The sequence below is a fragment of the Hylobates moloch genome, unplaced genomic scaffold (assembly GCF_009828535.3).
Source record: "Hylobates moloch isolate HMO894 unplaced genomic scaffold, HMol_V3 SCAFFOLD_2, whole genome shotgun sequence".
NCBI lineage: Eukaryota > Metazoa > Chordata > Mammalia > Primates > Hylobatidae > Hylobates > Hylobates moloch.
Window position 1 is genome coordinate 153197345 of NW_026652277.1, and position 15801 is coordinate 153213145.

Genomic DNA, 15801 nt, shown 5'->3' on the forward strand with positions numbered 1-15801 from the left:
TTGGCTCTTACTTTCACAAAAGATTTCTCTGTAGCATGTGATGCTATTTGATAGCATTTTGCCCACAGAAATTGTGTCCTCTCAAACCTTGCCATTGCTCTACCAACTAAATATATGGAATTTCCTAAATCCTTTGTTGTCATCTCAACAATGTTCACAGCGTCTTCACCAGGAGTAGATTCTGTCTAAAAGAACTACTTTCTTTGCTCATCCATAAAAAACAACTCATCCATTCTAGTCTGATCATGAGATTGCAGTAATTCATTCATATCTTCAGGCTCTACTTCTAATTCTAGTTCTCTTGCTATTTTCACCAAATCTGCAGTCACTTCCCTTCATTGAAGTCTTGAAGCCCTCAGAGTCATCCATGGGGGTTGGAATACACTTCTTCCAAACTTCTGTTAGTGTCCATATTTTGACCTCCTCTTATGAATCATGAATGTTCTTACTTGCATTTAGAAAGGTGAATCCTTTCCAGGTTTTCAATGTACTTTGCCCAGCTTCATCAGAGGAATCACTATCTATGTCAGCTATAGACTTATGAAATGTATTTCTTAAATAATAAGACGTGAAAGTCAAAATTACTCCTTGATCCATGTCTTCTCCTCTCTAGCTATAAAACTACTGGAGGGTATCTTCCTCCAATAGAAAGCTGCTTCATCTCCATTGAAAATCTGTGGTTTACTGTAGCCACCTTCATCAATGATCTCAGCTAGATCTTCTGGATAACTTGCTACAGCTTCTAGATCACCACTTGTTGCTTCATCTTGTACTTTAATGTTATGGGGATGGTTACCTTCCTTAAACCTCATGAATGAGCCTCTGCTAGTTTCAAACTTTTCTCCTGCAGCTACCTCACCTCTCGCAGCCTTTATAGACTTTAAGAGAGTTAGGGGCCTTGCTCTAGATTAGGCTCTGGCATAAGGGGGCACTGTGGCTGGTTTGATCTTCTATCCAGATCACTAAAAGTTTGTCCATATCAGCAATAAGGCTGTTTTACTTTCCTGTCATTTGTGTGTTCACTGATGAAGAACTTTTTCTTTGCATTCACAACTTGGCTAACTATATGGCACAAAAGTCTTCGCCTTTGCCCTATCTCAGCTTTCTCCATGCCTTCCTCACTGAGCTCAATCACTTCTACCTTTCTATTTATAATGAGAGATGTACAATTCTTCCTTTCACTTGAATACTTAAGAGGCCACTGCAGGGTTATTAACTGGCCTAATTTCAATACTGTGTCTCAGAGAATAGGGAGGCCTGAAGAGAGGGAGAGAAATGGGAGAATGGCTGGTGGGTGGGGCAGTCAGAACACTTACAACATTTATCAATTAAGTTCGCCATCTTATATGGGTACAGTTTGTGGTGCCCCAAAGCAATTACAATTGTAACATCAAAAAGCACTCACCATAACAGACGTAATAATGAAAAGTTTTGAAATATTTTGAGAGCTACGAAAATGTGACAGAGAGACACAAAGTGAGCACACAATGTTGGAAAAATGGCGCCAACAGACTGGCTTAACATAGAATTGCCACAAACCTTCAATTTGTAGAAAACACAATATCTATGAAGCATAATAAAGCAAACACCAGTAAAACGAGGTCTGTCTGTATTTATGCTTCATGCCTCATTTTATAGTTTCGTTTTATCCTTTGATAAAAATATTGATATAAAATAGAATATATGCTATTCTAATTTTACAAGTGGAACAAAACAAGTGCAGAAAGGTAAATTATTTGATCAGGGTCAAATAGAGAGTGGTAGTATTTTGTCTAGAATGCCAGCGCTCTCTTACTCCAGTCTTTGTTGTTGTCTATTTTACATCATATCATTCATGCATTAGTGCAATTAAAAACACCACTGTAAACATTTAAAAAAAATGCCTTAAAGAGGAATTCAGGGCTCTGGTTTATGCTCAAAACTATCAAGTTGACTAAGTTTTCCATATGTCTTGAGTTCTTGAATGATATATACTTTCGTATCAAAGTACCTATTATGTGAATAATATTAAAATAGGTACTTCAGCATATAACCAAGAAACAGGTAGTTTGGGCATGTCTTAAAATGTGGCATTTCTATCTTTTAATTTCTCCTACCAGGCTAAAAATAAATATTTAAAATTCTGCCCTACTATTAGTTATATTTTAACGACATAATCTTGTATAAGTATGAGAATTATGTTATCTGAATGTGCTTTTGAATTATTCATAAGTATTACAAATGAATGCCATATAGAATATAGAAAACAAATGTATTTCTACATTTGTAGATGTATTGTATGTACATGGTATTGCAAATGAATACATACAAATAGCTATCTCCAATATAGAAAATCACTACATTGTACCTATATTGTACATAAAACTGTGGATATTAAATTTATTTATACTAGACATTATCTGATTTCAAAAATATTGTAAAAGGAGTTATATTAAAATTTAATAAGGCCAGGCATGGTGGCTCACGCCTGTAATCCCAGCACTTTGGGAGGCCAAGGTGGGCAGATCACTTGAGACCAGGCCTAGGCTTGTCTCAAACACGGCAAAACCCTGTTTCTACAAAAAATACACACAAGAAATTAGTCGATTATCCTGTGGTCCCAGCTACTCGGGAGGCTGAGGTGGGAGGACTGCTTGAACCCAGGAGGTTGAGGCCACAGTGAGCTGTGATTGTGCTACTGCACTCCAGCCTGGGTGACAGAGCAGAGAGACCCTGTCTCAAGAAAAAAAAAATAAATTAATGCTATATATTAAAGAATATTTGTATTTTAAGCTATATTGAGAACATAATGGCTTATTACATCATAATTATGTTACTCCTCAAAGTTTTATTTTTATGTATGTATGCATGTATGTATGTATGCATGTATGTATGTATGTATGTATGTATGTATGTATATATGTATGTATGTAGAGATGAGGTCTCACTATGCTGCTCAGGCTGGTCTCAAACTCCTGGCCTCAAGTGATCCTCCTGCCTCAGCCTCCCAAAGTGCTGAGATTACAGGTGTGAGCCACCACACCCAGCCACCCCCCACATTTTTAAGGGAGTCAACTATTAATAATACTAGATAAGCAAACTTCCTTTCTTAAGGGGTTCTCCTAAATGTTGAAATTGAAAACCAACAACACATTTTACCATAGGAATATTTAGCTACTTTTTAAATTTACTTCATGATCAGGAAATGCAAAGACTAAATAAGTGCCTAAGACAGATAGCTTAATGCATTGAGAACATGGACTCTGGAGTCAGCTTAGAACAAAATGGTGGCTTTACACCAACTGTGTTACTTTAGGAAAATTATTGTTTTCTCTGTGCCTCCATTGCATCATCTGCAAAATGAGGATAATAATGGGACCTATAATGAAGAGTTTTAGAAGGATGGTATGAGATAATATATGTAAAATGCTTATAAGATTGGTAGACACATTAAATGCTTGATAAATGTTAGCTACTACTACCACTGTTATTAGCCGCAAATTTACTGATGATGCCTCTCAGCAAATATTTTCATAAAATTTAAGGAAAAAAATGCTATTCTACAGGATTTGTAATTGTTGATGCCAACATTTATTCATTTATTGCATATTAGTAATATGCTAGGTACTATGTTAGACATATGGCATTCTAAATATCACATGCTTCTAGGCAATGATCAAGTTAAATAACAAATTTTATAGGAAACTAAAGGTATATGTTGCCCTGAACTCTGGTAAAGTGTGCCACAATATAAAAAATAAGTTTGTCAACAATGACAATGTAGGCTATCATTAATTATATGAATTGTATTAATAAAATCATGTCAGTAGTAGAAACTGCTTTTTGGTTTAAATTTCTTTTAGAGACCTAATCAACTACTTAGGAAGTACAAAGGACTAGAAAAAAGAATGGCAATCTGAGTCTGATTCCTGCGTTTCATAGCACAGCTCAACTTGACACACAATAGGTGCTTAATAAAGATTTGTCTTGTCTAAGATACTACAACTATGTCTCCTCTGAACCACAGTTAATACTCTGGTTAATATACTCTGGTTAATATACTCAGTATTAACTCTGGTTCAGAGGAGACATTGCCACCTAGTGAAAAATCAGCCTCATTACCTAGAATTATCAAACAATGCTGAGAACTTCTCAAATTAGACTTGACTCCACTGACTTGACTCCACTGAAAACACTACATGCGTATTTATTCTGTGTCAGTATTCAGGGTAGGTACTAGTAGGAAAAAGATGAACAAGCTTCCATCTTTGCTTCTTACAAAGTATAGAAAATACAAGGAAACCACATACTCCACAGAGAAACATAGAAAAAATTGTACTGTAGAAAAAAACAAGGTTTGATTATTAGACATTTAGAAACTAGTATTTCAAGAAATTTGCTGAAAAGGAAATTTAGTGTAGCAAATAAGAGCATGGACTCCAGGAGCAAACTGCATTTAAAGCCATGGCTCCTGTAAAGCGAGGATAACAGCCCCTATGTCATAAGATTATTGCAGAAACTTAAATATATGTAAAATGCTTAAAACAGAACCAGGAACAAAGAAAATGCTATGTAAGTATTTACTAAAATTATTATTAAATTTAGAACAATATCCTAGAGACTGAGGTGAATACTGATTAATAACAAAACATTAACTGAAGTTTAGCTTCATAAATTTAATTCAGTAGAAGCCGTTTCTCTGACTAGTACTCTGTTATTATGGGAATCCTAAAAGTACATTACTTGTGGTGCCCTGTGACTAAATTTGGTATTACTGGATGATTAACCCTTTCAACATCAGGCAAATAAAACTGCCTTCTGAAAGTAAAAATCATATTTCTTACCAAAAAAAGCAAAAAGTCAGTAGAATGAAAGACCCAAAAGACCACAACCTGAACATATGTTTACCAGGGAAAGATGCTTGCTAACTCTTCACAGATTTTGCTAGAACTGAAAGATGGATGATACATTTAGTTACCACTGTGGTCTCATTCACAACTTGTTTAGCTTATAAAAAAAATAAGCTTGCTCCATTTTCCTGGAAAATTATCTGATAATTTTTTTTAAACACCACTTAAAAATCTCTTAAGTCTTTTGTGTTTTTTAAATTTTATACTATTAAAATATTTATGTAAAGCCATATGTAAACTTTATTTTCAAACAAAAAATTATGAGCAAAATATTCCTGTATTAAAAAATAAAATATAAGACAAAACTCTAATAGGTCAGTAATAAATATTACACTTTTCTTATGGATCTATACCATTCACAAGAACTCTGCTAAATCTTAGATGGCTTAAGATTACTTAACTTCTTCCTAAGCTTCCTCTTTTTAAAAACAGCAACGAGTTGGGAAAATGTGTTGAAACATTTTTTAGTTTTAATTTGTTTGTAAAGGTGTGTTTACATATCAAAAATTGTGTTTGTGATATATTGCACAAATAATTTTAATTTAATGTGCCTATTATTTGAATATTTAAATTTCTAAAATGCTCATGGAAATCCTTCCTCTTGCACATTAAGATAGTGTGGAAATAACATTATGTTTTTAATTTTATGCGTTTATATTCTAATAAATTGACCTGGAAAGAAACATACTTTAATAAATAGACTGACCAACAGAGTAAAAGAAAGGAGAAGAAACTCTTCAACTCCTTTCCATATAGAGATGCTTATCAGCATATTAAAACAGAAATTCTTATATATAGTCAAGTGTATACTGGTTGGATGGGTGTAACAACCCATTTTATCTTTTGTTTCAATATTGTGCTTATCAATTTACCTAGTACTTTCACAGTCATGGTCTCATAGTATCTTCACAAATACCTCTCTTAGGTAGGACAGGTATTAGTACTGTAGTACCTTTTAATAGATAGGAAAATGGAGCTTCAAGAAGGCAAGAAGCTTGTGCAAGGTCACTAGAGTAAAAGAATGGAGCCTAAATCCCATTTTTTTGGACTCCTAAAATGCTTAGCTCTTTCTCCTACTAGGCCTCTAGAATGGACTTCTATGCTTACTGTCTAAAAACCAAATTGGCAAACCTAACTATCCTGGGCTAATCTGATGATAAAATCCTGTCGGTGACAAAAAATAAATTGCTTGAAGAAAAGATAGAGTGGAACTTTAACGTGCATGTGTAGTGAAAATTTCAAAGGCATAAAAAGCAAATTAGAAATTGAATGAAGACTATTGTAAAACCTCTTAAAAGTCTGAGGAAATAACTGTGCTGCCTATTTCCTGTATAACAGTTCCAAATATAAAGTACTTTGGTATAACTCTTCATTTATGTGAAGATTTAGAGTGGGTACAAAGAGAGAACTGTTTCAGGACACATGTTGAAACTAGACACCAGATTTGGACACTGAATGATTTGAGGAATCCGTCTATTTTTCCTATAATCGGGCAGTGTTTATTTTTGCTAGCGTCTGCCTGTAACAGTAAACGGTACTGTGCTGCTTGGCAATTCTACCATTAGTAATGGTGTTCTATAAATCTGGGTATGTGTTGCACAAATGATTTCTTCTCTATAAAATTCTTTAAAATAAGATTAAATTTTGATTTTACACATTATTTTCTAGCATAATTCACCCTGGAAGGCATAATAGAATCCACACTGTGATCAAGAACTTCAGATTTCTAACTTAATTGCCTAATAACTTAGTATTTATCACAACCATTAATCAATTCAATCTATATTAACTTAATACACTTAACTTTCCATAAGCAAATCAAAGAAACTAACAAAGACTTTTCATTTCTGTACAAGAATATATGAAGAAAACAGAAATGCAATTTTGAGAATGACAGCACTAATAGTATAATATAGAAGAGTGGAATCCTGATTTCAGATAGAAATTAAAGAAATATATGAAAACCAGCATAAATCCAAAGAATTCTTAGAATACCATACTGTCCCTGAAAAATAATGTATCCAAACTTTTTATTTCCTTATTATTTCTCAGAATGATAGAGTAATGTAATTGCGGACATGAAAGACATTAGATTTCTAATTCCAGGTGATGTTTTCACTGACATGTGATTTTCCCCCTACTTTTTTATGTTAAGAAACTCTCAAAACTACAATTTATTAAAACTATGTGCTTTAGTAACAACATAGGATAAAATATTAACTCAACAGTCAACTGAAAACATTAAAGATCTGTATTTCCTAAGTTTTATTTACCTTTTACATTTAGTTAACATATTCCAAATAATTTTTGGGTGAATTCTATTTACTTAAATTGATTTACAAAGAAACTGGTGGCTAGCTTTCTGTGATTCCAACATAAGGGCACAATTGTTATGTGTACTTTTGTCAACATTTAAATTCCAGACAGATTCCTGGTTTAGTCTAAATGTATAGGTTACTCTAAAAATTCTTTACTTATCAAGTGGTAGACTTACCATGGAAATCATAAATATACAGAAGAATTGGCTCATTTTGCCCAAATGCACAGAATGCAACCATATTTTCAAATGGATGATAAGAAATGTCTCGAACGGGTGACTTGAATGGCAAGTCAGAATACATGGCTACTTGTTCTCCTAAATAAAAACAGTGATTCAAAAATGTATATCAGAGCATATCTGTATCGATAAATCTTGTTACAAGATTATTCTGCCATTTATGAGAAAATATTTACAGCAATGATGCTCACATTATTTATGTGAAAACCTCAAATATTTAAAAATGTTTGAGTAACAATATCTTTATTTTACATTCCACTGACCCTCCTCTTTCTACTTTCTACCTCTTCAATGAGGTTTTCAAGGCACCAAATAAAGACAAAGGGCACAGACGGAAGTAGAGAGGTATATGACTCTGAGATTGGAGACTGGACAGAGCTAAGCAAACTCCAAATGACAGAGAACTCTAGGTAGAACTACGGAAGAAATTACAGGACTCTAAAACTAAAGAAACTCTAGTTGGGTGAGCTTTGGTGAAGGATTAACTTTTCCATTTTTTTTTTCCCAGATGCTGTTTGAGGTACCCATTTGCTTGAAAGATACCTATGACTATGGCCTAAAAGATGTCTAAAGCAGAGATCTGTGGAATCCAGGAAAATCAGTCAGGAGTCAAAAAGCAAAGAATCTAGATTCATTTATTGAAGGTGAGACTTAATGCTACTGAATTGATGCTAAAGCATCAAAACACGGTACAGGAAACAAACAATCAAACAAAAATCTAAGTTACCTGACTAGTCAAAATGCCTAACAGAAAGAATAAAAAAAAAAACAAGGAAAAAATCAAATACTGTTCATTAAAGAAATTTTAAAGTTAGTTCTATGAAATTCTCTCAATTTCTTATTAAAAACATTCATGTAGCTTTAGCTTTTCTTTTGAAAAGCAAAGGTGAGGCACAAGTGAGCTTCCCAATGTAATTGTTTATTGGAAAAAAACTGAATTGCAGTAATTCAGGCAACTTGCTATTTAAGTTTCAGACATCAAAACTTTCACAGGTATGTTTCTGTTACTAATGAAAATATAGATGTTTAACAATTTGTCTACCTAATCATATTCCAAATTCAGCTTGCAACATTTTGTACTTCGTGTTAGTCTCCATTAAATGCTTTTCTAAGATCAGCAACGTCTCATTATAGGCCATGACAGAACAAACCTTGAATTATAATGTGAAATTCTAAATCCATAAAGATATTAAAGCAATAGAGAACAAAATTTAATACAAGTTTAGACTGTAGCTGAGTTCCTTTAAAGGCTTTCTAATCTTAAAAAACATAATTGAAAACCCAAAATCAGAATTTCCTTGAAGATTATTCCATAAAATGGTAGAACTTTCACACTTCTTCAAACCCCTGTACCTCCCCAAATGATTTTTAAAGTTCAATAAATATTCACCTGTTTCTGGGTTCCAAACATACACTATACCATCCTCACTTCCAGCAAACAGAAAAGTCCCACATGGAGTCAAAGTACTATGAATCTTCTCCCGATAATTTGCTGCTCCTACAAACTTCCTTGCTACTAACCTACAAGCAAAAAAAGATTTTACAAATATAACTGTCTTAATCATGTAAGTGACTGGTGGTATAAAATCTTTTCTCTTAAATACTTAATTTCCATTCAACAAACATTTTTGGAGAATCTGTCATATGGGAGACATTCTATAATATAATGGATGCAGAATAAAGGAGAGCTAGTCCCAAGAGCCCAGGGAGTTTATAATTTAGCAAGAGAGGAGAAACATGTCAACGTAAAATAGAAGGTGGATGTAGAACGTACTGCAAAAGAAAAACAGAAGAGTTCTTTTCAAACTTGGACAAGATAAATTAATTCTAGCTACGGAGCAAGAGAGACTACTTTATGGAAGTAGCATTTGAGCTGGTTACTAAACTAATGGATAGAATTTTTATACTCATATATTCTTCTACCTGATGAATTTTAAAAATAATACAAGGAATATTTGATCTCCGAAAAAAATTAGATAAAACATATTATTAAACCATCTGCTAAATATGGTACATAGCCTTCCATATTTTTTCACTCATGAAAAAACAGTAAACATCATTTCAGCACACACTTTGTGCCAGGTAGGTATTATTATCATCTCTAAACAAAAGTGCACTAGAAGTCCATGCTGATTTTCCCAGAACGCTGCTTCCACCTTTTACAGGAAGGATATTTCCCTACATTTGCCATTATTTGGAAATAAAGAAAAAAACAAGGACATATAAATCAAAAGCCCTCTCCTGTAGTTACATCATATTATACTAATGCTGTAACAGTATCATAGTGATAATATCAGTATCAATCAATATCATTGTTGAAGGTAGAAGTTTTTTTAAATTGTGAAAATAAAAGCAACTAACTACATTTCAGCCTTGGAACTACTCACATTTTCGGCTGGATAATTGTTTTAGGGGGGCTGTCCTATGGGTTGTAGGATGCTTAGCAATATTTTTTATCTCTACTCATTAGATACTAGAAGCAACATAAAAAAAAAAAACTCCAGATACTGCCAGATGTTCCTTGGTGAGTGTGGGGGCACTGCTTAGTTGAGAACCACTACCAAATTTTATAAATATAATTTAATTCATTACTTATTCTGTGAGTACTTATCCTGTCAACACTGAAATATACTTACATCCGGAGATCCATAATTCTCAAAGTACTGTCTTTGGTATGGATTAACAAACGTTTTCCATTGGGATGAATCTCCAAATAACTTATTGGAATTCCCTTAAACTCAGTTTCTTTAATTTCCTAAAATGATTAAAAAAAAATACTACTACTGAAAAGTTTGTCTAATGTTAAACTTTTTTGGGGGTACAAAATTAATCTTAAAATATCATTTCCAATTCCACTGTATAGGATGCTTTAAAATTGTTAGCAAAAGGATTCTGAGTAACCTCAGTTTAGGGTTGAAAATAAAGCTGATAAATTGTATTTTTGTGTTGTTATGCAATGTGTAAATGCACATTTAATTAGTATGTGTTTTTGTAGTATGCTCACTTTCCCAAAATTTAGTCAGTCCCAAACAAGAAGCACTTCCAACAAACACATTTTGTAACATTAAATTTTTTGTTTAAAATCATATAAGAAGCTTCCAATTTTTATAAATTCAAAACCACATGTAGAATTAATTTTCAAGTTTCTATCCCTATTTAGATAAGAATTTCTAACAACAGAATGAACTGCTTTTTCAACAGATCTGATAGACTCAACAGATTTAACTAAAATTCGTGGAAATTATTTTTCACTTAGGGTGTCTTTTTTCAACTACTGTCATAATTATATTAAGAAAAATTGAAGAAAAAGGTATAATATGTTAGGCAGAAACTGAATCAATTTATACAGAACAAATTCAAGTTTAATGATTCATTTGTATTCTTAAATAAAAAGTAAAAAATGTACACTAACAAAATTGCTTAACATACAAGCTGTTTTAAAAACACTCCAGCCCCCAAATGAAAGAACCTACTCATTTGTTTCTATTTAGCAAATTTCAAATGAAACAATTATTGTGATAAAATGACAGATCTTCATAATAATTGCGTAACTCTGAAAGACACCAGTGTTGATAAAATACTGAGAACACTGTTTTTAGAGATATAATTGGACCAAGGAAAAAGGATATAATAGAAAATATAAATTATTACTTATCGATGGTAATATAACATACATCTCATTTTAGCATAAATGTCACCCAATGTATTATTGAATGCCACAGTGCAAATGGGGTATAAAAAAGCAAAATTAACACCTGGCCAAAATTTTAAAAATCTTCACTAAGTCGTTATATCATCAGTCAGCCATCAGGAAGGTGTGCTAATTAATTATTGATAACTAAGAAAAACTGTTAATTTTTTGAAATGAGAGAACAGAATGTCTGACGCCCTATCTTAAAGTCATGTGATTGGATTTTTCCAACTTCTTTAATTAAATCCCAAAATATAAAATATGATTTTATACCTTATTTATAGTCCAGTGGCGCACTGAATGTTCCAAATCATCAACCTTGACATAGGTATTCCAAACAACAATCACCCCTGTACAGTCTCCTGAATACATATGATGACCTATTTAAAAAAATAAGATCACTCACTTATGAATGTCACACAGAGTTAGAAACAAATAATAGGAAATTGGGGGAAACCATACCCCAGTAAAACGGTCAAAGAATTGAAGGGCTATTAAAAGGTATTTCAGTTTAAAAAAGCCAAAAATCAAAATGCTACTCACAAACAAACCCCAATTATCTTTAAATGAATTCTTTACTCTTTTAAATTATTTTTGATTACTTCTTTCCCTTTGTCACTTACCTGAATTTAACTACAAAAAGAAATGAGCCTCTCAGCACATGTGTATATGGCTCATATTCCAAAGCCAAATAATTTGAACCATCCGACATGTAACATTATTTCTCATCTTTATTAACCTATAAATCTGTTTTGGATTCCTAGAAAAATACCTATATTCTAATATGCAGTGTCAGTATAATACCCAAGACTCAGTAGAAACTCATTAAATGATCAAGAAATGAATAAAATAATAAATAACAGGTATTCCAGTTTAACATCAATTCTTTGGAGTCAAATAATCTTAAAGCTGACAGACCTCAGAGACCATTAAGTTCAACTTCATACCCACTCAGGAATATCTCAAACACCACCACTAACAGATGGCTGTTCAGCAACTGTGAATTCAGTATTTTACAAAACAGCTATTCTACTGGTGAACTGCTTCCTGTATTAAAATATTCTTTCTAATTCTGAACAAAGAAAATCTATCTTCTACAGCTTTGGCCCACCTCTACCCACTGGAGTAACATGGACCAATTGCCTTTTTTTTTTTTTTTTTTTCACACTTGGATAACTTATGGCCAAATAGTTGAAGAAAGTCTTTATGTCTCTTATAATCTGAACTACTGCTATTAAGATAGAGGTAGTTTTCAGATACCTTTCTATTCAGTCTTTCCTGAATATGTTCCAAATTTATTAACATCCCTACAGCTGAACTGAGTAAATCAGCAGTATTATCCTTTTGATCTGGATCCCATACCAATTAATTATAGCACTAGCCTACATGCCTAGTCTCTGAAATTATGTAAAAAGTGACTATTTAATAGATACAATAAATTTCTTCATTCTTTCAGATAATAAAATGATTTAGGTTTTACATCTTTAAAACATACTACATTATTCTTTTTTTTTGAGATGGAGTCTCACTCTGTCGCCCAGGCTGGAGTGCAGTGATGCGATCTCAGCTCACTGCAACCTCTACCTCCAGGGTTCAAGCGATTCTCCTGCCCCAGCCTCCCAAGTAGCTGGGACTACATGCGCATGCCACCACACCCGGCTAATTTTTTGTATTTTTAGTAGAGATGGTGTTTCACCGTGTTAGCCAGGATGGTCTTGATCTCCTGACCTAGTGATCAACCCACCTCGACCTCCCAAAGTGCTGGGATTACAGGCATGAGCCACCACGCCCGGCCACTATATTATTCTTGTATCAAGATAAAACTTGAAATAATTGCAAATTTCCCTTCTATATGTTTGCAAATTTTAAGGTTCTAGAAAAAAAAGTAAGAATGATAATCACCAGTTCAAAGAAATATATTTAAGCAATTTGGCACATGACTGGTTGTTACAGCAAAGATTAATTGAATTAAATGTTTAAGAATTTAATAACTTAAAAATTATAAACAGAAGTCCCTCAGTGTCAAATCTATCATATGACCTGCAAAATAAGCATAAACCTAAATATGCACAATCATCAGTACATAACCCGCTCAAGCCTAAATAACTATTATTCTGGTAAAAATTCTTCACATAGCTGGTCTTCATTCATAGTCTCTGACATACCTTCAGTATCAAAACAAAGTGAGTTGATAAAACTTTTGTGAACGTCAAACTGTCGGACCAATATGGCAGAATCCTCTCTCATCTCAACTTTCCATATCCGTATCATGGAATCATAGCATCCTGTAACTACCAGCTCTCTTACAGCTGGATGGAATTTAGCCGTGTAAACAAAAGAAGGATGAGGTAAAACTTTGAAAGTATTTGTATTATTTATTTCATTTTTCCATATCCTGGAAAAGGATAAGAAGTTACATATTGCTTCTGAAAAGCAGAAGTTTCTTTTAACAGTTTTTCTAAGAACCAACATAGCCAATGAACCTTAAGTAAGCAAGTGACAACAACCAATGGTAAACTAAGTTTTAAAACAATGAAAAATATAATGATGATCTCATATTTGATGACTGGAATTTTCACATGTGACAAAGTTATTTGTTATAGTTATTATCCAGCATATTATATCCACTAATTGTAATCTATACTATAAAATTAATAACTTTTTTAAACCTACCTATTTTGCCATTGGTTAAACACACATTGAACAGTTGGTAAAATATTGCATTTAGTACAATATACATAAAAAGTATATAGGGAGAAACTAATGATTTCCCATTTAGGTTGTGTATACCACTTTTACAAAATGTTTATTAATGGGGGTTTAGAGAATAGAATAGTCTATTAACTTTTATATTTGTAATTTCAAAGCCTAGATAGTAAAAATGAAGATCGCAAAGATTTAAGAGATACTAAAATTATTATATTTTGAATTCTCAAGTAAAATAAGATTAAAATAATTATGACATTTTGATAGAAAAGACTATCCTACATTAAGCACGTTCTTTTTGTGTAACACTCACTATCCTGTCCTCTAAATAATGGCTAATTAAAAAAAATTAAGATTATTATCACTGCTACAGTCTTGACAAATGAGTAAACCCCTAAGGGTTAACCTCTTAGATACTCTGCATTTCTAGCAATGTATAAAACTAGGTGAAATCTACCAATGTACAGGTGCTATATAAGCATGAAGCATTGGATTTTTAAATATATTTTGTTAAATTATCAAAATTAGAACAACATATTAATTTTAAATATGGGATTTGTATTCATCCTTTTAATTATTGCTTGAAAACCAAAGCAAATTAAGTCTGTTCCAAGATTACTGATAAGAGAAAAAAAACAGTTTCTATTCAAGAATAATATTCTATGAGTTTCCTCAGCAGCTGCTTACAATATAGGGTATGATCTTCAATTACTAACAATCCAAACTAAAATAGAGGAAGTGAAAGAACATGTTTTCGAGTAAAAATAAAGCCCATGAATCAATTGCACAAACATTTTTACCACAGTATATTTTCAATAAGCATATTTATATGAAATATGATGCCTATTAGAAGAAAAAAACCACTAATTTTGGGAAAATATTAAAAAGATAAAAGATAAAAAACTCAGTTTTTCGGTAATAAATCTTAGTAGCATTATTTAAAATACTATATAACAGGCAGAAATGAAGCAAATACATCTTCAAAACAGCTCAATATAATTAAAACAGACATAATATTAAAAAAAAAAAGTAAAGCTTTTTTTGTAAAAACTGAACTGGAATCAATGATGGTTTCTGTTACCCAGGCCATGGTAGAATCTGAGATTAAAAGAAATATATAAATGGGTTTGGGGAAAAAATATCACACTAGATCACAGAGAACAAAGAAACACAAATTTGTAAAGACTGAATGAACACACACAAAAATTACCAAATTTTGGGAAAGAAAAAACATAAAGTTAAGCCATATGTTTGAGAAGAGGGAATAGTGGGGACATATAGGCCAGTGTGGGAGCCATTACATATGGAAAAGTCTTTCTGACTGTATTAGAAGTTGTTGATTTGAGAAAAACACAGATTATTCTAGGGATAACTAAAGAAGGGTATTTAGGATAAACCCATATGGCAGAAAGCTACTCAAGTGGGAAATACTTAGGAGACACTAGCAATATTATGTGTCAGGGATCTTCAGGAATAAAGAAGGAGAAGACATGGACAGAAATTCATACTTCTGCCACTCGTGAGCATTTGCAGTTCTAATTCTCTTTCTTTGGACAACAGCTATTTATTACAAGTATTCCCTACCTCTTTCAAAACTCTCCTTGTCATTTTGATGCTAGCCACAATGCTTCTTTTTTCACTCAGTTAATGCTTTCACAATACTATTTTAATGATTTAAAGAGTCCTAATTGATATCAGTTTTAAAGATAAATAAGGAAAAAATGTGTGCTTTACATATTGTGTGCAGAAACCTAAGATAGCTTCAAGAAATAATAGAATTTGGGCTGGATTTTAAATAATAACTACAAACCTACGAGTGCTCACAAAAGGCACTTAATTTTTGTTGAATGAATGAGTTATTCAGGAAGGGCAGGAGAAGGTCATTTAAGTATAGGAAAAGTAGGTAAGTTTCAAAGGGCAGGAAGATGCCAAAGAAGATAAGATGCTAGGGTGTTTCA

General features: G+C 32.6%; 1 protein-coding gene across 12 annotated transcripts in view; it reads right to left on the reverse strand.

Annotated features, from left to right (window-relative positions):
• The window catches only part of AHI1 (Abelson helper integration site 1), a 220199-nt gene that overhangs the window by 146340 nt on the left and 58058 nt on the right, over positions 1 to 15801 (reverse strand). For 11 of the 12 annotated variants that reach the window (XR_009212506.1, XM_032159584.2, XM_032159577.2 and 8 more), the window contains 5 exons: positions 13303 to 13532; positions 11411 to 11517; positions 10083 to 10201; positions 8837 to 8967; positions 7384 to 7524 (listed from right to left, as the gene is read on the reverse strand). Coding sequence is in view for 11 of the 12 variants with exons in the window: in XM_032159584.2 (XP_032015475.1) it covers positions 7384 to 7524; positions 8837 to 8967; positions 10083 to 10201; positions 11411 to 11517; positions 13303 to 13532 (728 nt within the window). In the remaining variant the exon portion in view is untranslated. The remainder of the gene's footprint in view (positions 1 to 7383; positions 7525 to 8836; positions 8968 to 10082; positions 10202 to 11410; positions 11518 to 13302; positions 13533 to 15801) is intronic. The other variant, XM_032159628.2, reaches the window with a different exon arrangement.